Source organism: Psammomys obesus, unplaced genomic scaffold (assembly GCF_907164565.1).
Source record: "Psammomys obesus unplaced genomic scaffold, mPsaObe1.curated_primary_1811, whole genome shotgun sequence".
Taxonomy (NCBI): domain Eukaryota; kingdom Metazoa; phylum Chordata; class Mammalia; order Rodentia; family Muridae; genus Psammomys; species Psammomys obesus.
In genome coordinates, this window is record NW_026592510.1 from 16,560,203 (window position 1) to 16,587,329 (window position 27,127).

The following is a 27,127-nucleotide window of genomic DNA, read 5'->3' on the forward strand; positions in this document are numbered from 1 at the left end:
TCTAGACTATTAGTCACTGTGTAACCAAGGCTGACCTGGAACTGATGGGAATTTTCTTGTTTCAGTCTCCCCATTTCTAAGATTATAGGCATGAATTACCATCTTAGTCTACTGATTTGACTGATTGTGTGTGTGTGTCTGTCTGTGTGTGTGTGTGTGTGTGTGTGTGTGTGTGTATGTATTTATGGTGGTGAGAGGTTAAACTCAGCCTCAGGTGTCATCTGCCTTGTGTTTTGAGCCAGCGTCTCTTGCTTGGCTTATAATTCACAAATTAGACCAAACTGCCTAGCTAGTCAATGAGCCTCTAGGATCCATCCATCTTTCCACTAGTAGGATTACACTCATGCCTTTATGACAGGCTTTTAAATTTAGCTTCTGGGTATCAAACTCAGGTCATCATGCTTATATGACAAGAACTTTACTGTTGAGCTACCACCCAGTAGCTATTCTATGACTTTTATAAACATGAAATACATAATTACCTGAAAGATATGTGAGAAAAGGGGGGGGGAACCACAAAGTATAAAAGTACAAGGCAAGCAAAACCTTAGTGTGCAAAGCTCACAGGGAACAGCAGATACCATTCTGTAAGATGCTGTTAAGAACCAAATGAATCACATCAAATTTCCTGGAAATTTTCCCTTCTTTTCATCAGGTGGGCAGTCTCCTATGACATCTACTATGTGGTAGTTACTAATCCATTAATCCTTTCAGGTCACAGTTCTCAGTCTTTGCCTATTGCTCAATTCTTCTACAACACCAGGGCTGTTTTTATACTCTAGTTGTGTGGTTTGTGTCTCTTCAATAATTTTAAAAATGGGTTTTCTTGTAATACCAACAGTTTCAATAAATGTCATAACAATTAAACTTTTAGCATTGATTACTGAAAACATTGAAACAATCTGGACCTTCGCATCTGTCTATTTTTGAGTTACTGTAGTTCCAAATGTTTGTTTGGATGGCAGGGGCATTGCTGATGAATTATAACAAAAGTACTCATCACAATATAATTGTAAAACCTACAAATAAGTCGGATCTTAATTGTCTGAGATTAAGTAACGCTTTAGTGATATAGCTTCTATAGAAAAATGATAACAAAATAAAAAAAAACAAAGTAAGTCCCACGGGTCACATATTAATAAGTGTTATGACTGAAATCAATTCCAAGGCCCCTCTCCACTTCAATGTTCTTTTAGTTTTGTGGTTAATGTGTTTTTAAAAATTCTGTAATGTGCTTGATTTTAAAGTTGTTCCAGTAAGTTCCTTAGGATAGGGCAGGGAGTTCAACATAGCTGAAACTCTACTGCATTCTGCCACTCCTGGGAGGGATAAAACCACAGAAGGAAGAGCAGGAAGAAAGAAAATCCACCTTCCTTTTTCCTTTCTGTAGCTGAGTTACTTCCTGGAGTAGTTTTGCAAGACTTGTTTCTCCTTGGTTTTGAAGAGGGCTGAGCCACTTCTTCAAACAAAAGACAGCCAGTTACTAACTTCTGGTTGCTAGGTGTGGCCTCGGTTCACATCCTATAAAATCAGGAGTTCAACCCTTCCTGTCCAGACTGAAAGCCTCTGAGCAGAGCCTCTCTTCAGTTCCTGGGAAGACAAGAAAATAAAAGGTAAGGCTTAGCTTTCTTTTTTCCGTAGTTCCGCTTGCAGTAGAAACTGCAAAGCCCGGTGAGTTCGCAGAGAAGTGTTGTGGACTCCTGAATTCAACTATAGTTTTTATGAATAGTTGCATTTAATATCACTTAGTAAATCTTGCTGTAAAATGATTCTGTGTGCTTATCTTTTAGACGTAAAAAATTATAAAGTTTTGCCTTTCTTAACTAAGAATTGCAGTTCTGAAACTCTGGCAAGTTTTCTCTCTTACCAGAGGGGGACGGGGGGGGGGGGGGGGGAAGAGAAAGTGTGTTCCTGCTCTGCTCGGGCAATCTTAGAATGAGGTTTTCATTTTTCCTGTTTGAAAAAGTGTGTTTTCCAGAGAGCTGTGTGCTTTGTGTGAGTTCAGTGCTGGGGTGGGAGCCAGGTGGGGTCCCAGAGAAACCAGAAGAAACCAGAAGTTTCAAACTCTGAACAACTGCTACAACATAGAAGGCCTTCATAGCTGAAATATTTCTGTTTAAATGAATTCCAACGTCAGAGTGGTCTCCCGGCCCTTTTTAATTAGCGTTTGGAGTGAATGTTATGTTTGCTCATAGTTTAAGATGGTCCGCTTATTACTCGTTTCAATTAAACAGGGAGTGGTCACATTTCCTCCCTATAATCTCTGCGTCATAGACAGGCTTTTCTGGTGCTGGTTTGAAAATCTAAGGGGAAAGCAGATTTTTTTTCCCCCCTGGGTGATGTCAGCTAAATCATTCTGTGGAATGCAGGAAAGGCCCTACAGAAACTGTTCTGCCTGGAGGCATCTGGGTTCACATAAACTATAGGCGTAAAGTCCCTAGAAAAACAAAAGGCAAATCTAAAGTTGAATGGCATTGGATTGAACTGCAAAAGCAAGAGCAGATGATTCCTAACTACACCCTTGGTGTACTACAGATGTTCCTCGGAGGACTTTAACACACTTAAAAATGTTAACGAAATGCCTTAACTTCTAATTTTATGGGAGCCAATTAAGTAAGACGTGTTTCTTCTCACCATAGATGCCTACAATTGTGTGAACCCCGAGAAATCAATGCCCCCTAATACTGAGAGGGGAATGTGTTCTGCTAGCTGCAGATAAGGCCTGTTTCAGCTTATTCATGTGTGGTAAAACCCTCGTTTCCTGATTCAGAAACGGCCTCTTCTGCAGAACTTGCATGGTTACCCCACAACCCAGAATCCCACACTTCCTATATACCTGATATGACACTGAAGCTTTCAGGACTGTAGCCACACTCTTAAGGAAGCAGCCGAAGTTAGGTGCTTATCAAATACTTTCTCAACCAAAAACATCTGCAAGGTTGATATCCGAACATAATATTAGATGGATGGGCTGACTGAGTTCTCTCTAGATTTGTTACTTTATTACATATTTAAAGTCAGAACAAAACAAGAGAATTTAATGATGAACCATGAACAGTTCTTAAAGTTGAATGTCTTTTTCCTTCAAATTTGCGCACATTTATCAGAAAGATCAGACATTCATTCAGTCTAACCCATACCTCTCTTCCTTTAGGCTAATTCTCTCCTCTTTGTAGTCAAGGTGACGTGGAAGCCAGGTGCTTCAGAGCCACACTGGGTGTTACAGAACATTTATTTTAATATTTTAATCTTATAAATGAAAACCATCTGAAGTTTTATATTTTTATGAAATCTGATTTCCAAGTTAAAGAAACTTAAAATAATGATCATGACACTGTGATTCTTCTATTTAAAATACTATCAATATGGGTTTAAATTCCTTGCTTAAACCTGTGTAGCTGTTTCCTTATGTGCTGTTTGTTTATTTAATAATCAGTATTTGTTTATTTAGTAATACTTCATAATGCTTATGGATTTACAGAATTCTAGGTACTTCGTGAGCTATTAGAGATGCCTAATAAATGGGCTGTGACTTAAATTGCTGGAGGTGCAGATGCCAACATGAAAGAATAATACCTAATGGCGTGAGGCTATTAGATGGGTAGAGACGAGAGGCTTTTGAAGGTTTCCTCAGTGCAGAGCTGAATACCAGTGAAAGCACCACAGAGATGTTGATGGACCCTTAATGCTTACTCTTCATCAAAGAGCAGTGAGTCAGGCAAAGTCAGTGGTGGAGATGAGGTCAGAGCATTCCAGGCAACAGACACTCCCTGCTCAGAAGCCTGAAGCAAAGTACCCAGGAGCTACCTTTGGTTAAATAGCTTTTGAAAGTGATGTCATTGTATATTCTAATTATCTTCTCATGTGGCCATTGGACAGCCTAATTATTTACTCCAGGTGGGTAGTTGTGGGAGGCACTTACAAAACAGGTATTCAAGGAACAACTGTACAGAAGGCAAAGTCACGTGAATATAAACATTCTTGTGCTGCAGTGAAACCCTCTGAATCTCCACGAATTTTCTGTTATTGAATCCGAACCACAAATGGATAACAGTTAGTATTGGTCTTGTTCTCATCTCTTTAGTCACTAATTTAAAGAAATATGTAGCATTTTGTAGTCAGAAAGCATATATTTATATTATGACTACTGACACTAACCTCAGGATGTCTGTCTGCAGACGACACCCTGTATAAAATAATAAGGATGATGATAAAGTTATTTTGTAAAAAAAAAAAAAAGGCTAGTGATTGCAGCTAATATCATTGTGAAACTGATAGTCCTAGCATGTCACCAGGACATAAGCCACATAGCTGTCTTCTCAAGGGACACTGTTCCTGTGTTAATAAGTAAGTTACTCAACAAGTTTTTTCTCCATTCTATACTTTTCAGTTAATACAGAAACAATGTTGAAACTGGGAATATTTGGTAAACCAGGAAATCCACTGCTTTCCACACAGATTCTGGAAGCCACCTTCCAGGACACTCAAAAAGATAAAAAAATGAAGAAGACTACCTAAATATAAATACACAAAAAGGCTAATTTTAGAAGTTTTCCATTTAATCTGTATATAAGTAGGAATACATAATAGCCTTGCATATTCACAAAAGAGATGATCAAGTAGGAAAAAAAAAAGTTAAGTGGTGTCAACTTCCATGTGGGTTGTCTTTGAATTCTTTCCTTTTGACCCTGAAGATTTACTTGGATTGAAAAACTAATTGCTAACTAATTGAAAATATATGTTGAGATAAAACAACATTATAGTAAAACAATTAAGATGGAAGAAACAAAATTTTCCATGAAGAATCTAAGCGCTGAGCAGGCAGGGAAGATGGGCTAAGAATCCACCAGACATTCTGCCTGTGCTGAAAAGTGCTCTATGTGTAAGCCATTCTATTAATGAAGGTTATTATCAGGTTATTATCTTTGGCACTAAGTAGGCTGTCATAAAATGAATTTTCTTTAGAACAGCATACATCCTGTACAGTCCTTAAACTCTGATAAGAGGTAGGAGCTGAGTCTGGAATCCACTTTCTTCTGTGGACATTCATGAAGACTGTTCTGTTCTGGATGCTTTGCTTTTCTGGACCATCTTTCTGTAGCATGCACCTACATCAGGCTGGAGTGAGGATGCTCAGAAGGTGTAGGTTCAAAGCTGTGTTCTCTAGGGACACTCTTATCAAGAAAATTGCTCATCCTACTGCTTCTTGTTCTCTTGCACAATATAATTAACATAGTCATCATTAGTTCATTAAGCTTTCTCAGTTTTAAAAAAGAAAGCTGTGCACTATGCAGTTGTTTTAATAGCATTAAAACCATAAAATTACAGTACTTTCATCAAATTCCCAAGAATTTTATTGAGCATTGAGTTGTCTTACTCACTGTTGATATTATGCTGTCCTTCAGTTTGAAGAACTATGCTGTATTAACTGAAAACAATGAAATTACTCGGCTTTTTTTTTTTTTTCTTTTAAAGCAAATGATCAGATCATTCATTTTGAGAACTCCATTTTACTAGGGTCAAGATAGCAACTCTCATTGTTGAAATTTAGCCAGAAGAGTTGTGAAGCTGTCGGTGTGCCAACTTGGCAGTTGAAATGTGAAATGTTGTGTGGCAACAGCAATTGCACCAGATTCAACTCTAGTGAGAAGTACAGTATCAGGAATGATTGCACATCATGAATTTACCTTAGGGAACAGCTTTGAATTATTGATGTGGGAGAGAATTCGGTATTTTGGTGAAAGCTCATACAAACAACTGAATAGTAATTTGAACAGGCCCCATGGTCATCAGGTGCTGACTGTTTCTGCTCTGAGCATTATTTTCCTCTGGAATTTAATCTTGTTACTTGGGAATTAGTCATTCTTCTAGCAGATGCAGACCAAAATGCTTTGTCTGGACATGCCAGTAAAGGACCAGCTTATGAATTTTACTTTTCGTAAGTTCTGTGGCTACATACCATGAATCCCAGAGATTATCTTTCTTGCCTTCCTCAAAGATATTCATTGAGCAATCTTCAGAAGGTATCAGAGATAGGTCAGTGTAGACACTGAACACCAGCTCCTAAAAATGTGGACTCAGACAAAAGGAATCATTGACGACATTTCATGTATGTAGAGAAAACAGACTACTTGTTAACATTCTTTATTTTGTCTCATTAAATACAAACATTACCAGGCTGTAAGCTATGCGAGTCACTTAAGAAACATCCTTTAAGATAGTTGCCAAAAATTTATGTGTATCTGAGCACCATCCAAGTGCTTCTTGTTAGAACAGCCTTTTCTATTGTGTGTGACTGTACAACAATAATATTTATACAGCTCAAATTGGAAGAAACATGAAAATACTTACCTATTTGAATAATGTTATAGCAAACAATGAAAAGAAGGAGAGAAACAAACAAGCTGCATTATTGAGAAAAAAAATACATCAAGTTTTGAGTTGATCTAGTCCTATAGATGGCTCCAGATTATTTTGCTTTTTAAATGCGAGCATATTTTCTCTAGACATGCCTTTGGCAAAAGCCCCAATTGATCTCAGCAGGTGCTTGCATAAAGTTCTGAATGGTAGAGGTTCTCTGTCCTTTACCATGATTTCACATGGTCAAAAGAATAATCCTTCTAAAATACAAACATTATTCACACTACTTTCCATTTACAAACCTCATGTTGCTCTGAGCTGTGGACCTACCTTTAGATTCCTTGTTGCAAATTCTATCCACATTTGTTCCTCTAGCAAACTATACTCAGCTTATCAAATATGAAGGGATTTCCTGTATTTTTTTCCTCTGAAGCTTTCTACCATGTTAGTTTTGTCTCATCTCAAGAAAGCCTCTTCTGAACCAGCAGTTCCCTCTGAAATTTCCCTAGCCTTTGTGCTTTCAGCCAAAGTGCACAGACCAGATCTAAGTTCCACAAGGCAAAGGACATCAAACGTATCTATTGAAAACTTTTGCATCCTCTGCTTAGCTTCTGCCGGGTGGTCTATGACTTTAGATTAGGGGCATGATCAACAGCTTTTCTCTTCAGACCCTATGATTACATGTTATAATTCTCTGATACTTAGAGGGCAGGACTGGAAATACCAAGAAAACGCCCCATTTCTGAGTAGGGGCTGTGCATATCATTTTAATAATAAAAGCAGACTTTAAAAACTATTGAAACCTCACATCTTATGATGCTCCAAAGAATAATCACAGCAAAGAACACATATGTGGTTCTATTGCGGTGTCTTGAGTGTGAAAGGTAGTGGTTGTGGGTGTTGACCTCATTATATAAAAGCACCTATCCATTTTCTTTCCAGATAATCCTTTTAAAATGGCGATGGTATCCGAATTCCTCAAGCAGGCCTATTTTATTGAGCAGCAAGAACAGGACTATATGGTAAGTAGTCAAAATATGAAGTAGTTAGCATGTTAAAACAGACACTAACATGGATGAATGAATGGTGAGGAATTTATGTTTTTCACATACATAGCAAGCTGCAAAGTCATACAAAGGTGGTCCTGGCTCAGCTGTGAGTCCCTACCCTTCCTTCAACCCCTCAGCGGACGTTGCTGCCTTGCACAAAGCCATCATGGTGAAAGGTGAGTGTGTCCCATAGAAGAATCTCCTCCTGAACATTTCATAGAAAATACTTGACCGGATCTTGGGAAGCAAACCCGAGGAATGCAGAGTCTTTTCCTGGGGAGATAAAATTATTTCCTCAGCTGCAATAGCTCATTCCTATAATATGAGTACTAGAGAGGCTGAGGCAGGAGGATTGCCACTTGAAGTTCACATAGGCTGTGTAGTCAGACTCTGCCTCCAAAAGAGGAAGCTGTCTTTCATTTCAGTACCTAGGAAATTTTGATCAGCTATGGAATCTCTGTTGCAATAATAAATGATCCTACCAGCCTGTTTCTAGTATAAATTAATGCTTAAATCAGCATCTGTGATTACATTGAGAGTTTGAATATACCTTTGAAGTACCAATGTCAGGAAACTATTAACTGGTTCTTTAGCTTCCATTTAAATAAATGAGATGTACCTTCATGTTATTCCACTTGAAATGTGCTGTGACATTCATTTTCTAGGCTGAGATAGTTCTCGTTTTCAGCTTTGCTATGACTGTGCCTTGAGCAGCACCGTGGTAATGAAGCACTTTATGTCAATTGCAGGAGTCGATGAAGCGACGATCATTGACATTCTCACCAAGAGAACCAATGCTCAGCGCCAGCAGATCAAGGCAGCATATTTGCAGGAGACTGGAAAGGTGGGTAGAATGAGGGACTCGGACATTCAGTTTTCTCGTTTTTGCATTCCTGTGTGCTTCTGAAGCACAGTTTCCAGTTCTTTCTATACTCAACGCTGTTAACCCACTCCTCCCAAGGTGGGAAGCACAGTGTTTGTCTCCTTGCTTGCAACAGGATCGCTTTGTAGCAGAATTACTCAGTTCACACATTGGCCCATCTTGCCATAAAGTTTATTCAGAGGTGATATTCTATGTTGGAGGCAAGCCATCAATTATGCAAAAGAGACATCAAAATTACTGTGGAGGAGCAAAGAAATTGTTCTGATTGAAGTACTTTTATGTATGTCATTAAAACTAAAATGAGCGGCTTTATGAAGAAATCTAAATATTTTATGCAACTCTAGATTGCAGGTGAACTTTCTCTCATGGCAAGTACGGATAGCTTACTTTTAACTGGTGCAATAAGAAAACTGGAAGGTACCATCTTTTTAATTATAGTGTTTACTAGCCCGATGGAAAGCTTGGAACAGCTTTGCGTCTTGAACTTTGTGATTCCTTTCCCATTAGAAACACTGAGGAAAGGATTCCTTGGGAAGTTAATATTGGATGCAGTAAAATTCATCTCATCTCCCTAGATTAAAAGACGGAGAGGACATTCTAAGGATCCAGCTTGTTTTCAGCATGGAAGGAAGGCATTACAAAGGATTTCTACAGCGAGAAGTGTCAGCAGGTACAAGACTGTTAGGAACTCATTCTAACCCTTGTGTTTTTCTAGGCACTAGATGAAACATTGAGAAAAGCCCTTACAGGCCACCTGGAGGAGGTTGTCTTGGCTCTGCTAAAAACTCCAGCCCAGTTTGATGCAGAAGAACTGCGTGCTGCCATGAAGGTAAATGACCCCGCCCCTCCCCTCTGTTCAGCAGTTTTTAAGATTTATTCTATTTGCATGAATGTTTCGCTTGAATGGATGTATGTCTGCATATTCCCCATGATCCTGGTTCTCTCAGCGGTCAGAAGAGGGCATTTGATCCTCTAGTATTGGAGTTACGGAGACTTGTGGGTCCTTATGTGGAGGTCAGGAATTTAATCTAGGTCCTCTGCATGAATGAGTGCTTTTAACAGCTGAGCCTTCTCACCAGCCCCCTAAATGACTCTTTTAATGAAAAACTCCTTTCCTAAGAAATATGTGAACCAATTTGTGTGCTAGTGTGACTAAGCCTTCATTATCGGATGCATGACTGTCAGTCAGATCAAAGACTGAGCAAGTTAATAATTTAACAAATCAGTCATGAGATACACAAAAAGTAAATATTAGAACTAATACTCTTCATGCAATTTAAATGTGTAAGTCAAATCTATGGTTTTTTTTTTCATTCACTCAAAATACTGAACATAAACTTACTTTTAGAACAATATTTTAAGTTTTTTTTTTTTTAAATATGAACAAAATTGACTGAATGAGAAATTATAGCAAATTTTGTGTGGACAAAACAAGTTGATTCTCTTGAATGAAAAAAAATCAATGTATTTTCTTTTTTCTTTAAATTCAGGGACTTGGAACAGATGAGGACACTCTCATTGAGATTTTGGCAACAAGAAAGAATGCAGAAATCAGAGAGATTAACAGAGTCTACAGTGAAGGTAGGCTCAGTGTTGGAGTGCCTTATCTGGACAAAAATCAGACAGAAATACTTTTTGGAAGCCAGCTATGGATGTGATTTAGAAAGCCTACATTCTAAAACAGTCCCTTCCTGGGTGGTGCATATCCCCAGAATGCAGGGTGAAATGCTAGTGAGAACTTAGGCCCCAACCCACCTGCAACTTGCACCTTACTAGAAAATGTTTTCTAGAGCTAGTGAACACATATTGTTATAAACAGGACTGAATTCAGAAGATTGGATTTATTTTATTTATTTATTTTATTTTATTTTTCTTATTAGTTACATTTTGTTAACTCTGTGTCCCAGCTGTATCCCCCTCCCTCATTCCCTCCCCCACCCCACACTCCCTCCTTTCTCCTCCCAGCCCCTTTCCAAGTCCACTGATAGGGGAGGACCTCCTCCCCCTTCATTTGACCCTGTTTTATCAGGTATCTTCCTAGGTGGCTGCAAAGTAAGGGGAACAAGGACTATTTCTAACAGGATCTCAAGGGCAGGCTCTTTGACCTCCCCACCCCCGCAGGGGAGGAGCAGTCCTGTTAGGCCACAGAGGAGGATTGGATTTAAATAATTTTCTGAAACCATTTCTAATGTTCTGAACTCCCAAGTGTTTTTTTTTTTTTTTTTTTTTTTTTTTTAAATTTTGAAAAGACTACATAATAAGAGTAAGTATTTCTGATCAGAACACTTTCCATTCATTGTTCTGATCCTGTGTTGGGTATCCTTCATTTTACCACTGAGAGTATAAATGATTCAATTTCTCTGCTAGATAGATAAAAGACTATGAAAGACTATGGATGGCTCATTGTACAGTGAGGCCTTTGCTCAATTGATTCATTCCTCACTGCACATGGAGATGGCTGCACATCTCTGGTGATTTTCTAGTTCCTCTGAGCTGTTGGGTTTTTTGCTTTGCTAAACTACTATGTGGCTTTGTTCGGGATCTCTGTGCCTGATTCTCCTACCAAAGACACAGGGAAAACAACATTGGACATTGTACTCAATTAACTACATGAGTCAAAGTGGAAAAGCTCTCAACCACATTTTCTGCACTTATTTTCCATAACTGATACTTATCTTACATCCATTTGTCAGTAATAATAATTCAAGAGACATAATTATTAATGTGTTTGATGATACAGAGTTTACAAAGGTCCATCCACATTTCCCTATGATCCTGAAGATTTGATGGCTTAAGGTGCTATATCTATTTCATTAAAAATCCAGTCATTTTTTCCATTAAAAGCACTAAATTTTGTAACTAAATGGATGTGTATAGACATGTGTTTTAAATAAATTCATACACACATGCCATTGACCAAATGATAAATACATCAAAGATTTATAATTTTAAGGTAAATAAATAGCCAACATTCAAGCAAGTAGTGCTTTTTTCCCTATTAAATACTGTTTTATTCATTCTAGTGATTAAATTTTGGCATATTACATTTCAAAATGATTTACTAAAGTTTGCTTAAGCAATTCATTGTTGTCAGAAAATATTTACGACTGAGTTTTCATACACAGTATTCAGTTTTTTTTTTCCATTGATCTATAGGAAAATCTTTTACAGTCTTAACATTTCAGCTGCTCTAGTTTCCTCATTCTTATAAAATATTTTAAAATATGAAATGAGTCATTCAACCATATGACCTATAAGCTAATGCAGACATGTAAGATCTTGTTAGTTTGTCATTTGCATCAGCATTATTTTTTGTTTTGTTTTGTTTTTTAAGACAGGGTTTCTTTGTGTGGCCTCGCCTGTCCTGGACTCACTTTGTAGACCAGACTGGCCTTGAACTCAGAGTTCTACCTGTCTCTTCCTCCCAAAGTTCTGCGATTATAGGCTTACACCATCAAGCCTGGCTTATTTTTTAATAATTTGTTTAAAAAAAGTTATTTTTCTTATCTCTTAGAGCTGAAAAGAGATCTAGCTAAAGACATCACCTCAGATACATCTGGAGAATTTCGGAAGGCCCTGCTTTCTCTTGCCAAGGTATAACTTACATGCTCTGGAAATCTCTTTGCTATTAGAACTAATAAAATTTTAGAGTTGTAAGCATTTTCTGTGAATGAGAAACTCTTTTCTTAAAATTAATACCCCTTAATTGATGAATCATACTAGTATGTACTTAAGGGAACCATGTGATATTTTGATACATATGATATACAATTAATAATATAAAATAATGTCTTTGTATTTTAATTTTCTACCACATTTTCAGAGGAGATATTTGAGGTTTATCTTCTGGTCATTTAAAAATATCTACTATGTTATAAATTATGTATCTCTTACTGTATCATTATACCACAATGCACTTACTTTTCTTTAATTTATTTTTTATTCATTACAATTTATTCACTTTGTATCCCAGCTGTAGCCCCCTCCATTGTCCCCTTCTACACCCACCCTCTCTCCCTCCTCTCCTCCTATGCCCCTCCCCCAGTCCACTGATAGTGGAGTCCTCCTCCCCTTCCCTCCGACCCTAGCCTATCAGGTCTCACCAGGACTGGCTGCATTGTCTTCCTCTGTGGTCTGGTAAGGCTGCTCCCCACTCAGAGTAAGGTGTTCAAAGAGCCAGCCACTGAATTCATGTCAGGACAGCCCCTGTTCTCCTTACTAGAGAACCCACTGCCTATTAGAGACTGTGCCCTTTAATCAGAGTCCTCTAGTCCTTTTTTCCTCACCCTCCTCACTATCTGGTCATCATCAATGTATTTTTTGTTTCCAATTCAGGTGTTTTAAGAAGCACAACTAAGTGAGGTCATACAAACTTGCTTTGCTTTCTCTTGCTTGTGTTCTTTACTGCAACCTTGCTAGGAAGGATAGACGCTCTTTTCACTCTTTTTTTTTTTCCTCAAGATTATTGTCTGATTTTAAGAGAATTAAGTGTGATTTAGATAAGATTAAGTATGATAAGAACCCACATGTAATAAAAAAGACAGGGGTTATTATTTTTATTTGCAAAGGAAGAATGATGGTATTTAAATTATGTCCTAAGATTATATAGCCTTCAATTTTAAGAGTTGAAATTTGGGTGCAAAAATTATAGCCTCAAAATGGAGTATTCTTCTTGTGATTACATCCTACAGAAAAATCTTATAATATGTGGGATATTTTTCAGGGTGACCGTTGTGAGGATTTGGGTGTCAATCAAGATTTGGCTGATACAGATGCCAGGGTAAGCAATGCTGACACAGTATCAGTGAAGCAAATCTTCCTACCCTCTTACTCTCCACATGTGGAAGCAGACCACAGGTCCTCCGAGAAGCCAGTGATTCCTTAATGGTCATTTATTAGACACAGATTCTAATAGCCTAGGAAGGAAAAATAGTCTTTTTGTTTCCAATTTATCTTGTCATCGGCTAGAAATGACTGAAAAAACGACGAGAATCTGTCTGTCTTTCTCAATAACTGTTGGGTTGAGAACAGTCTAAGTTTTGACCTTATAGTGTAAGAACATAACTACATGTAAGCTCAGCCTCTTAGAGGGGAGTGTAAGTTGCTACCAATTTGAAATCCTCTTTCCTCAGTCTTTCAAATGCTAGGGCTAGAACCAGTTACTGTTATGCCCAACTGGGAAAGGACATTGTTGCTGAGTAAAGTGAAATCAAGGAACACAATGAACATTTTATTTTAATAGAAATTGTGCAAACATATAAAAATAATGATGTGTAATTGCCTGTACTAAAAACTACTCTTATTTATCTTTGTGAATATCTTTCCATTTTACTCCATTAAGAGCCTTTTATGTATGTTACAGAGATTACATGATCAGTATGGCTCAGGACTGTGATAGAAATTAATATTTTAGAGTTAGTGGAACATACTTGTAACAAAAAGACAGGAATTATTATTTTCATTCACAAAGGAGGAACAATTGCATTTAAATTATTTCCTAAGATTATACAGCTTTCAAATTTCCACATTGAAAATTGGATACAGAAATTACAGCATCAAAATAGAATATCCTTTAGTAGCAAATAAATGTGTATATAGAGGGGGGAGATGCAAGATCTATGCAGTGGTTAAGTTTTTGATTTATTGGTACTATATGCTATTCATTTCTTTGGGTAGTGAAGAATAGAAAAAAAACATTTTTTTCTGACAAGTCCTTTGAGTTGTCTTTATATGCAGAATGATTTTAAAGTAATTGACTCAGCAAACATATATTCTAAAAACGTATCCTCATTTTGTCATGTACACAAAACATCTTGAGAGATACTGCCCACTTCGTTGTTCTCGCACTCAGTAAGGGCCACATCAGTGCTGCCCTTTCTGGTTGTGTTAAGTGCAGCATAACTGCCTATATAATCTTTGTCGTTTTAGCTCATGGTCACGCATGTACCTATTCATTTCTTTTTTTTTTTTAGCTTTATTTTTACTTTATTTATTATTTATAGTATAATTATATATTTTGTATCCCATCTGTATCCACCTCCCTTGTCTCCTCCCAGTCCTGTCCTCTCTTCCTCTTCTCCCCCTAAGCCCCTCCCCTAGTCCACTGATAGGGGAGGTCCTCCTCCCCTTCCCTCTGAGCCTAGCCTATCAGGTCTCATCAGGACTGGCTTCATTGTCTTCCTCTGTGGACTGGTAAGGCTGCTTCCCCCTCAAGGGAAGGTGATCAAAGAACCAGCCACTGAGTTCATGTCAGAGACAGTCACTGCTCCCCTTACCAGGGAACCCACTTGGAGACTTGTTCATTTCTTGACAGGCTTTGTATGAAGCTGGAGAAAGACGAAAGGGGACAGATGTGAATGTGTTCACTACAATTCTGACCACTAGAAGCTATCCTCATCTTCGCAAAGGTAACAAGAAATTAGTTTCTATGGGAAGTGTTTACAGAAGATTAAATGTTGCTTATGGAGGACAAGTGAGAGGAAGGAAATAAAAAGTCTTTCTGTAGCAAATGAATGCAGTGCTGCTGACCGCTTATTTCTGTACACATATTGGTCAGTTCTAACTGCCACTCTTCACATTACTGAGAACATACTTTGTAGAGGGAAACCATTAATTTTTACTGTTTCTATTCTTTCAATGTGTTGGAGTAGTTAGGAGAAGAGCTATAAACAAAACATAAGAAATGAAACAATAAATAAATTAGAAACATCCCAAGGGTCTAGATGATGAAAAGAATATGTAGACAGCCCAGAAATAAGAGAGATTTAAAAAAATCTCTAAATTCCCAAAGGTTAAGAGTTAATAGTTAGCAAAGTGTAAGATTAGTGCAAAGTTAATCGCTGTCTACCAACACTACAAGTTTCTATATTAAATAAAATAAATTTGCTTTGCTAAGATTGGAATGGAAAGGACTATTAATACTGATATAGAAAAAAGTACAGGTCTCCATCACGTGGCATTTCTGGCACTTATTGCCGGCACTTGCAATATGAAGATGAAGTAGACACCTTATGCAGAGTCATGCAAATAGCTTTTACAATTGTCATCGAAGTTCAGTGTGCCCAAGGAGCTCCTTGAGCGAGTTGCCCTGATTTTGCTAAAGTTTACTAGAAGACAGGATGTTTCACACAAATCTTAACTTCCATTTCCCATTCAGTGTTTCAGAATTACAGAAAGTACAGTCAACATGACATGAACAAAGTTCTGGATCTGGAACTAAAGGGCGACATTGAGAAGTGCCTCACAGCCATTGGTTTGTAGAAGTTGCTCTCACCTGAACTTGTATACTTGCATTTCACTTCTGTCCTATATAAAAGTCATATATATATACATATATATGTATATATATGAAGTCCTGGCAGAGGATACACCTGTGCATGTATTTTTAGACTCGGGCAGTATGTGAGACTGATGATGAAATAGGAAGGCTGGCTTTTGTTGGTTTGTTTTTGACATAGGGTTTCTCTAGGTAACAGTCCTGGCAGTTCTGTAACTCACTTTGTAGAACAGTCTGGCCTCAAACGCACAGATCCTCCTGCCTTTGCCTCCCAAGTTCTGGAATTAAAGGTGTGCACTGCCATGCTGTCTTAGGAAGCCCTTTGTAATGAGACAGATGCTCTTCAAGATATGGAGACTGTACTCAGGGTACAGTCACTACTGAATATTGACGAGAAAAAAAAATGTTGAAAATGACCTTATGGAAAGTGACTCTTTTCTAATGAACCAAACGTCTTACATTAGGCAGAGGGATAGAACCCTTTTTGGCAAAATTATTTCCTGTTTCTTTAATATGTATCTTCATTTTGTGATGAATGCTGCAACTGACATTTGCATCTCTTACAGTGAAGTGTGCCACCAGCACTTCAGCCTTCTTTGCTGAGAAACTTTACGAAGCCATGAAGGTACCATTTTACTTATAGGATTCATTTAGAGGAGAAATTATCTGTATGTAGAAGAGCAGATGGCCTTATGTTGCTTGAAAATCGTATTTTATATATTTTCTTTAAAGAAAATTACTGTTTTATTCCATTCGAAGGGGAACATGCTACTGCATTAGAATGAACTTCTTGGACTTGGTGCATTTTTTTAAAAAGGTTTATGTATATGTGATTACGAGGTGAGCTAGCATTTACAGGTGATTTATAATTCACTTAAAACCCGAATCACCAAGAGAAGAATGGTACATTGACGTGATACCTTAACAACCCACCTAAACTGATATTGTGAGCTCTATATCCTTCCACTTCCCAGATTTCTTTCATTTTGCTAATTATGCTGTCTTTCCTGCCACAGACTAACAGTCTTTTAAGAGGTCATTCTGCAGTTAGAGAAGTAGAATGTGGTATTGAGTTGCATTTGAGCTACTTCGACCGTTTCACTTTTATGTTCTTCAGCAAGGAGGTTGCTGTGCAGGTGCCCCAGAACTTCTATGTTGTGATCTTAAGCCAGTAGTTATGAAATGGTCTTTTCTTTCTAACCCAGACATAACAAAGCCGCAAGAAAAGGAGAGAGTGACGGGAAGAGCTAACCATTTGAGTAATATTGGGAAGCTTCTGTGAAACATTAGACATGTTTTCCATTTTTAATCAATTTGGGCAGGCTCAATAGGCTTAGTGGAATACTAATTAATTTTCTCTCTGTCTCATAAGCCCACTGATTTCCATGTAATATCCAGATGAATAATGACAAACAGCTGGGTGTGAAATAAGGACATATGCACCAAACTTCAGAAGTCAATATAACTTTTTCTTATCTAATCTAAAACCTTAAGTTTGGGCCAATGAAATAACTCAGGAGATAAAATCACTTGCCATCGAGTCTGAGACCTGAATTCAATCTCTGGGACCCACATGGTAGAAGGAGAAAACCAGTTCCTGAAAGTTGTCCTCTGCCCTCCACATGAACACTGGCATGTGCACGCACAGACATATGCCCACCAGTGAACACACAAAGAAAATATAAGGGATAAATAAATAAATTTTATTTAAAAAAACTTAAAGGCGTGAGGTTATATAAGAGTAAGGTGTAAGTAGGGAGAGAGAAAGGGGACGAAAACGGGTGGCTCAGGAAAGGAAAACAGTGTACATTTGGAACTTAAAAAGAATGGATTCTTACAAGAGAATAGGTACGGTTAGCTTGGCAGTCAAAATGGCTATAGAATTATGCAGGGCAATGTATATCCTCATAAGATAGCTGCTTCATTATAAGAGAAGTGGGAGACCACTGAGATGCTTTAACTAGATAGGTTGGATTTATGGTTTCAGGGAACAAAACACTTTGCTCTTATTGCATAGTTCAGATACAGCAAAGACTGGATGGTGAAAAGCCAATTAGAAAGCTGCGGAAACCCTCAACACCCTCTGCTAATATAACTCTGGGTTTCTTCTTTCATTACCACTGCCTTCTCTCTGTCTCCTCTCCTCTCCTCCCCTCCCCTCCTCTCCTCCCCCCTTCCCTTCCCCTCCCCTCCCCTCCCCTTCTCCCCCTTCCCCTCCCCTCTCCTCTCTTCCCCTCCCCTCCCTTCCTTTCTTCTCTTCTCTATTCTCCTCTCCTCCCCTCTCTCTCTCTCTCTCTCTCTCTCTCTCTCTCTCTCTCTCTCTCTCTCGTGTGTGTGTGTGTGTATGTGTGTGTGTGTGTGTGTGTGTGTGTGTGTGGTATTAGAGAGAAAGACACACACACTGAGGGAGGGGAAGAGGAAAGAGAAGGAGAAGAAAAGAACATAAAAGAGTGATTTCTCTATTCATAGTGTGTGGAAGGTCAAATGAAATATCTCTTGAAAACCCAATGTCTTCATGGAGAGGTTTTCTACATGTAATGAAACCATGATTTGTCTGCACAGGGCGCTGGAACTCGCCATAAGACATTGATCAGGATTATGGTCTCCCGTTCAGAAATCGACATGAATACTATCAAAGCATTCTACCAGAAGAAGTATGGAATCTCTCTTTGCCAAGCCATCCTGGTATGTTGTGGTTTTCATAACAGCACCTCTATAAAACAGAGTTCTTCATGAAACATTTTTCAAGAGCAGAGCTGATGTGACGTACTACAGCTGATATTGCATATATAAGATTAGCTCAACTTCTTAGTGTGAATGATCCACAAATAAACCATACTTCATGTAATTAAATCTAGTTAACCAAAGAACTAAGTGCATTTTGAGGCACATAGAAATGACTAGTCTTTTGTGCATAAATAACCCTGGAATATTTCAGAATTCCTGGCAGTATTGATATGCATAATGATTTATTTTGTAGTAAAATTGAAGGATTAAAAGTTTAGTATGAAAATTAAGTTTCAGTATTTTGCTTGTACTAAATATTTTTCCTTTGTAAAATGTTCAAATATATGTTCAAGTTGAGTGTTGGAAAAAACACATAAAAATGTCAAGGTTGATCCTATAAAAAGATAATTATTTAAGTTCACATTATTTGTATTTAACAACTAAAATATTGAAACTCAAATGAGCTTTTGCTCCTTCTGTTGAACGATTCAGATATTTCTTATGTAGGGTATCAAATTATATAATACTTCAATTAATTATATGCTATACTAATATTTAGAAATACTTGTTCTAATATAGAATAGATACAGTTCTGCTTCTTCAAAGCTGGTGATTCCCCTCTGGAGAACATTTAATTTAGATTTTTTTTTTACAAATGGCTAAAGCCCAGCCACATACTTGTCATCCCAGCACTCCAGGAGGCAAAGGCACGTGGATCTCTGTGAGTTCGAGGCCAGCCTGGTCAACAAAGTGAGCTCAGGACAGCCAACACTACACAAAGAAACCTTGTCTTGAAAAAAACAAAATATATAAATAAAATAATAAAATATTTTATCATTAATAAATATTTTATCATTAATAAATATTTTATAATAAATTTAATAATAAATATTGTATTGATAAATTTATTATTAATGTTAATTAATGAAATAAAAACATAGCTATATTATCCACTGTAATGTATGACCTGCTTTGTTGCTGAGTCTGCAAAAACTATGCTTCTTTTATAATTCAAATATCTTGTACTTATCATGATTTTACATTAGATCATATATACTCTTTTTCTGAACCAATAGGATGAAACCAAAGGAGACTATGAAAAAATCCTGGTGGCTCTGTGTGAAGGAAACTAGGCATCCTCGTTGCTCTGAAGCATGCTGATAAGAACAACTTTTAGCTGCTGTTTTCCTTCTATTACATGGGCTTAAGTAGGAGAGTTGGCTGAGCAGATAAGTCTATTTACCTGCTTTGAATAATATAAACTATAAATAAGTTTTACATCATACCTTTGTACAATAGAGAATACTTGTTTTGTTAATTATGTTTATCCCAAATTATAAATCCCTGTAGGCAAGCCACTTTGGTAACATTCCTGAGAGAGAAGTTTATGTGGACTAAAATAAAACAATTTTATAAGAGAATTGGTATGTTACTGGCTTTTCTTGTTTGATTTTCTTTTTTACTTTTTAAAATTTATTTATTGTTTTATTAATTAGTTTTATTAATTCTCTTTGTTTCTGAGCTGTAGCCCCTCCCTAATAACCTTCCAATCCTACCCTTCCTCTCTCATCTCTTCCTCTGCCCCTCCCCCAGTCCACTGATAGGGGAGGTCCTCCTCTCCTTCCATCTGACCCTATCCTATCAGGTATCCTCAGGACTGGCTGCATTGTCTTCCTCTGTGGTCTGGTAAGACTGCCTCCCATCCTCAGGGGTAGGTGATCAAAGAGCCAGCCACTGAGTTTATGTCAGAGACAGTCCCTGTCCCATTACTAAGGAACCCGTTTGGACACTGAGCTGCCACGGGCTACTTCTGTGCAGGGGTTCTAGTTTGTGTGTGTGTGTATGTGTGTGTGTATAATCTAATGGCTTGGTTTAACAGAGAAGAAAAGTCAGTTTCCCCTATTTGAAGATGATTTTATGCATGAAAACACAAAAGTCCTGCCAGAAAGCTTCTATAAATAATCAACAATTTCATCAAATCAACAGGATACAGAATCAATTAAAGAATTCAATGGCTTTTTTGAATATCTTTATTAAGCATGCTAAGAAAGACATGTGGGAGCAGCCAATTCATAATGACACCTAAAAGACTATGTAGGATTAAACTTAATCAGGGAGCTAAAGGACATCTACATGTAAAAATCTTAAATCTCTGAAGAAAAAAAATGAAGAAGATACTAGAAAGAAGCAATACCTCCTATGCTCATGGATTGCTAGAATTAATATTGTGAAAATAAGCATCCTACCAAAAGCAATTTACAAATTTAATGCAAACCTGATCAAAATCTCCATTTCCCATTCTTTGTAATAGGAAAAAAAATACTCCTAAAACATATATGGTACCACAAAAGAGTCCAGAGAACCAAAACATTTAATAAGAAATAATCTGGCAAAAATGAGTGTACCAGATTTCAAGCTATGTTACAGAACTATGATAGTAAAAACATCTATTGCATTGGCCTAAAAACAGACACGTATATCAATGGTACAAAACAGAACATCTGATTATTGAGACCACAAAATTACAGCCACCAGATATTTGAGAAAGCTGCCAAAAATACACACTGTAGGAAAGACAGAATCTTTAAAAAATGGTCAGGCACTACTGGCGAATATAAATGAATGAAATTAGATCTGTATCTCTTACACTGAACAAAAGTGAGCTCCAAATAGATCAAAGAACTTAATGCAAAGGCTGAAGCAATCACCGAGACTGCTAGAGGAGAGGATAGGCAAGGCTCTGTAAGGCATGGGTGCAGACAGGACTTGCTCAGCCCTTCATTTGCTCAGGAAGTAAGGGCCACTCAGTGGCAAATGGGACCTCATAAAGCTAAGAAGCTTCTGGGTAGCAAATGAAACAAGTGAAAAGGAAGATCATAGAGTGGGAGGGAATTTTTACCAGCTACTCATCTGGTAGAGGATTAATATCTAGACTACACAAAGAATGCAAATGAAAAAGAATGTAGAAGACAAATGACCCACTTAAAAAGGTAAAGAATTTAGAAGGCAAATGACCCAACTGAAAAATAGAATACAGATTTGAATGGAGAGTTAAAAAGAAAAATGGCTATAAAATTTTTAAAAGATGTTTTATATCATCAGGTTTTAGGAAAAAAAAAAGCAAATTAAAACTACTTCGAAAGTATGTGATATCTGTTCATGACATCTGAGATTTACAAAACTTTCCTTCCAGTAATAGCACTTTTTGCTGTGATTGTTAGCATTTTAATAGTGCTATTATAAAAAGAATGTAGTGCATTTTCATAAAACAAATAAATATTTCATTAAAAATATAAAAACTACATTGATTTTATGCTATTATAAAACCACATTGCTCAGATGTAGCCCATAGCAGCTCAGTCCCCAAGTGGGTTCCCTAGTAAGGGGAACAGGGGCTGTCTCCGACATGAACTCAGTGGCTGGCTCTTGATCATCTCCCCCTGCGGGGAGGGCAGCCTTACCAGGCCACAGAGGAAGACAGTTAAGCCAGTCCTGATGAGACCTTATAGGCTAGGGTCAGATGGAAGGAGAGGAGGACCTCCCCTGTCAGTGGGCTGGGGGAGAGGCATGAGAGAAGAAGATGATGGGAGATTGGGATTGGGAAGGAATGAGGAAGGGGGCCACAGTTGGGATACAAAGTGAATAAATTATAATAATCAAAATATAAAAAATAATTAAAAAACTCACATTGGCAACTATATTATGAAAATTTATTTTTGTCATTATTATTCAAAGTTCAATGCTCAGTTCACTGCTGCTCCATTCACAATAAGTAGAAATGAAAAAAAGCCTAAATGTCCCTCAATAGATGGATGAATAGTGGAAATGTGGCTTATAAACACAATGGCATTCTATTTAGAGTGGTGGTTTGAATGAGAAAGTCCATAATAAGCTCATATTTTTGAGCACTTGTTCCTCATTTGGTGGGTTTATTTGGAAAGAATCAGAGGTGCTGCCTTGTTGGAGGAGGTGAATCTCTGGCTTAGAGGAATGTTAATCCAGCAGCATGGCTGCTCTGGCAAGGAATAACATCTGAAGACCTAGCTCTGTGTGATCCAGCTGGAATGCAGACATGCCCTTATTACACACCTTTAATCCCAAACAATGAAGACAAATTGAGGGGCAGAAAAACTGATGAATCAGAGAAAGATTTGACTGAATGAGTCAGAGATAGGATATGCCCTATTCTCACAGAACAAACAGGAAAGAGAACCTACTGGAAAGCAGCACAGAAAGAGAGAGCGAGAGAGTTGGTGGAGACAGCACCATAGCTTTCAGGAATACAGTATAGTTCAATACAGTTCAGTGGTACAGTTGAACACAGTTGGGTTTGTTCAGGTGTTCAGTTCATGGTGTTCAGAGGTAGTTTTTCCAAGCAGAACAATTCAGCAAGAATCTGAGAAAAGCCAGTTTGAATCAGTCAGCTTGGAGACTATTGTGAGCCAGAACAGCTGAGCCGAACCAACCATCTAACGTTCAGAAAAAAACTAGAAAGGGTGAGCTTATTTAGCAGCAAATCTCAGAGGCTAGATTTACATTCTAGGCATACATTAGAAGCTGGAAGCTGGAAGATGAAGCCTTCAAGGTCTAGAAGATTAGACTGTCAGAGGACAGAAGCTTTCAGACATAGGACTAGGGATAACTAGAGCACAGATAGAAACACTCTGAGTTCCAAGGAAGCCACATATTCATAAAGATTGGGTATGGCTCTCACATCTCATTACCTCATCTGAGAAAAGAAAAATCACCATTTATACTCTGGGGTAGGCTTTGAAGTTTCAAAACCCCATTCACTTTCTAGTTATCTCTCTCTGCCTACCCTGTGGTTGTAAGCCCTCACCTGTTGCTCCAATACCATGTCTTCCTGCCTGCCACCATGCTCCCTGTCCCAATGGTCATGGACTCTAAATTTCTACAACTGTGAACGTCAAATTAAATGTTTTTATTTCCTATACAAGTTGTTTTGGTCAAGATGTTTGGTCACTGCAACAAAAAATAAATGTAAAAAGACAGATATAAAGAAAATGAGATCATGACATTTGTAGATAAATAAATATAACTGGGAAATCTACAGGGTAAGGGTACCCAGACTCAGAAAGACAAATGCTGTGTATTCTCTCTTATTTGTTGATCTTAGCTTCTAAACTTTAGATTTGGGTGTGTAACCTAGAGTAAACACAGAAACCACAAAAGTAAAAAGACACCATGGAGAAAGAGAAAGAGAAGGAGAGGAAGGAGGGGTAGGGGCTCTAGAAAGAGGAATATAGACAGCAGGTATTATGGAAGTAAAAACTGTAAAGCTTGAGGGCATGTTTACTGGGGAGTGGGAGGAAGTATAATAAGGAGAGGGAGGAAGAGGTATAAGGAGCACGAAATAAGCTTGGAAACCCCACAATCATGGATCGTGTTTTATAAAATGAACTTATGACTCGAAAGGAATTATAGCCTACCAAGTGACCATTAAACAAATTCACAATTTGAAAAAATGCAGAGAATAAGTAACCATTGAGAGTCGAGTACCAAATGACACATCTACAATGCAAACTGTACACCCAAGACTCAAAAACAAACAAACAAAAACAAAACAAAACAAAACATCACAACAGAGGAAGGAGAAAGATTGTAAGAGCTACAGGACCAAGATGCTGGCTTCTAAATTTTGTCTTTTGTATGTGACATAGAAGCAGTACTCATGAAATCTCAATGACATGGTTTCCCAAATAAGAACTACATTAAGATAACTCTAGTTGACATACCTACATGAATGTAAGAAATTTCACAAGGTCCCGCTCCTAAATGAAGATCTACAGACGGAAAAGCTGCTGAGAGGGAGAATTTCTCCTTTCCAGGGACAATCTCTCTGATAAATGATCCAATCCCAAGAAGTCAGCCCTAAACATACACACACACACACACAGACACGTAATACTTAATAGATTCAGTAGGTTGTATACACACATATGTACATACATATCCATAAATGTATATATTATATGTAATCTGTACATATATATGTAAAACAATACAACCATAATTAAAGACGTAGAGATAATTAACTTGGGAGGGAGTAGAGATGACACAGTACAAGTTTGAGTAGGAAAAATAATGTAAGTCCGTGATCACATATGAAATTCTCAAAAATATTTTAAAAGTAAATATAATTACAAATAAAACTGCTACAAACATGGTTGAGCAAATGTCCTTGTTGTGTACTTAAGCATCTTTTGGCTATATGCCTAGGAGTGGTATAGCTGGGTATGGAGGAAGCACTATTCCTAGTTGTCTGAGAAAGCACCAGATTGATTTCCAAGGTTACATTCCCACCAGCAATGGAGGAGGGTTCCCCTTTCTCCACAACCTCTCCAGCATGTGCTATCACTTGAGTTTTTTTATCTTAGCCATTCTGATGGGTGTAAGGTGAAATCTCAGGGTCGTTCTGATTTGTATCTCTCTGATGGCTAAGGATGTTGAGCATCTTATTAAATGTTTTTCTGCCATTCTATATTCCTCTACAGAGAATTCTCTGTTTAGCTCCATACCCCATTTTTTAATTGGATTGCTTAATTTGTTGCTTTTTAACATCTTTAGTTATTTATATATTCTGGATATCAGCCCTCTGTCAGATGGAGGGTTGGTGAAGATCCTTTCCCAGTCTGTCGGCTGTCGTTTTGTTCTGATGACAGTGTCCTTTGCTTTACAGAAGCTTTTCAGTTTCATGAGGTCCCATTTATTGATTGTTGCTCTTAGAACCTGTGCTGTTGGTGTTCTGTTCAGGAAGTTGTCTCCTGTGCCAATGAGTTCTAGGCTGTTCCCCACTTTTTCTTTTAACTGAAGAAATGTGTCTGGTTTTATGTTGAGGTCTTTGATCCACTTGGACTTTAATTTTGTGCAGGGTGATAAGTATGGATCTATTTGCATTTTTCTGCATGTAGACATCCAGTTGGACCTGCACCATTTGTTGAAGATGCTGTCTTTTTTCCATTGAATGGTTTTGGCTTCTTTGTCAAAAATCAAGTATTCATAGGTGTGTTGGTTTATTTCTGGGTCTTCTGTTCCATTGAACCACTTTTCTGTTTCTATGCCAATACCATGCAGTTTTTATTACTATTGCTCTGTAATACAGCTTGAGATCAGGGGTGGAGATACCTCCATATGATCTGTGTTATACAGAATCATTTTGGAAGTAGTAGCTTTATTCATAATAGCCAGAACCTGGAAACAACCCAGCTGTCCATCAACTGAGGAATGGATACAGAAATTGTGGTACTTTTACACAATGGAATACTACTCAGCAATTAAAAACAAGGAAATCATGAAATTTGCAGGCAAATGGTGGGAGCTAGAAAAGATCATCCTGAGTGAAGTATCCCAGGAGCAAAAAGACACACACGGTATATACTTACTTATTTGTGGGTACTAGACATATAAGATAGGATAAACATACTAAAATCTGTGCACCTAAAGAAGATAAACAAGAAAGAGGACCTGGTGCAAGATGATCAATCGTCACTTAGGAAGGCAAATGGGATGGACATTGGAAGTAGGAGAAAACAAATAACAGGACAGGAGCCTACCTCAGAGGGCCTCTGAAAGACTCTACCTAGCAGTGTATCAAAGCAGATGCTAAGACTCATAACCAAACTTCCCGCAGAATACAGGAAATCATATGAAAAAAGGGGGAGTTAGTATAAACTGGAGAGGACAGGAGCTCCACAAGGACCAAATATATCTGGGCACAGGGGTCTTTTATGACACTGTTTCTCTAACCAAGACCATGTAGGGATATAACTTAGAACGCCTGCTCAGATGTAGCCCATGGTAGCGCAGTATCCAAGTGGGTAACCTAGTAAGGGGAACAGGGACTATTTCTGACACGAACTCAGTGGTGAGCTCTTTGACTCCCCTCCTTGCAGAGGGAGGAGCAGCCTTGCTAGGCCACAGAGGAGGACATTGCAGCCAGTCCTGAAGATAGCTGACAACCTAGGATCAGATGGAAGGGGAGGAGGACCTCCCCTATCAGTGGGCTTGGAAAAGGGCAGGGAAGAGATGAGCGAGAGAGGGTGGGATTGGGAGGGAATGCAGAAGGGGCTATGGCTGGGATACAAAGGAAATAACCTGTAATTAATATAAAAAATAAAAATTGTTTAAAAAGTAAATATAATAAAATAATATTTGAACAGAAAAGAGGCTCTCTTTCTTACCATGTAGGCTCTTCGGAAACCCCACAATGCTGTCTGTCTAAAGCACTTGTCTTGTATTCTTCTCTAAGCCCTTACCCTGCTGTTGCTTTTCTGTCTGGCAACCAATAAGCTCCTTTGTCTCCATTAATATGTCTCAGTGTTCTCAAAAACTAACCTTGCCTTACATAAATTTAATAATTAATAGGAGACAGGTCTTCTTAGAAACAGGTCTCCAAGACAATTCCAAAGGCTAGATCATACCTAGCTTTCCTACCCTGCAAAGCAGAGGCCCCTGACTGCTGTTTCTTGGCCTAAGTCCCCTATTAGCTAATCCCATTGTTATTTCAGGAGCCCCTTATCTAGAATTTTCTGAACCCCTTCCTCAGCCCACATCAAAAACATAGTCTTTTAGTCTGACAGCTTTTAGTCTGATTGGCTGATGGCAATTAACTTTGTATCCATGTCCTCATTTGTTTTCTCTATTTCCATAAACAAACAGTCGTCACGCATTTACATCTATCTTTCACTGCCTCTTTTAGCACACATTCTTTAATGTTGTAATTGTAATCATATGTATTACAATCAATGACTAGAATATAGGTCAAGTTAATGATGCATTTTGCACTCGGATTAGCGGTTTTATTTTTAATGG

The 27,127-nt window shown here is 37.9% G+C and overlaps 1 protein-coding gene across 1 annotated transcript; it reads left to right on the forward strand.

Moving 5' to 3' along the window:
- Positions 1 to 1,451: 1,451 nt before the first annotated feature.
- Anxa1 (annexin A1) lies at positions 1,452 to 19,716 on the forward strand. Its single transcript, XM_055613893.1, has 13 exons — positions 1,452 to 1,613; positions 7,303 to 7,382; positions 7,477 to 7,585; positions 8,159 to 8,253; positions 9,008 to 9,121; positions 9,783 to 9,873; positions 11,807 to 11,886; positions 13,016 to 13,072; positions 14,606 to 14,699; positions 15,449 to 15,544; positions 16,135 to 16,193; positions 18,131 to 18,253; positions 19,372 to 19,716. The coding sequence occupies exons 2-13, from the start codon at positions 7,317 to 7,319 to the stop codon at positions 19,426 to 19,428; spliced, it is 1,041 nt and encodes a 346-aa protein (XP_055469868.1). The 5' UTR covers positions 1,452 to 1,613; positions 7,303 to 7,316; the 3' UTR covers positions 19,429 to 19,716.
- Positions 19,717 to 27,127: the final 7,411 nt, after the last annotated feature.

Excerpts from the sequence above, each read along its gene's own strand:
- Anxa1 (XM_055613893.1), top strand. The coding sequence starts at position 7,317 with ATGGCGATGGTATCCGAATTCCTCAAGCAGGCCTATTTTATTGAGCAG. Across the intron at positions 9,122-9,782 it reads AACTGCGTGCTGCCATGAAG|GGACTTGGAACAGATGAGGA; the intron begins GTAAATGACCCC and ends CTTTAAATTCAG. Across the intron at positions 15,545-16,134 it reads GAAGTGCCTCACAGCCATTG|TGAAGTGTGCCACCAGCACT; the intron begins GTTTGTAGAAGT and ends CATCTCTTACAG.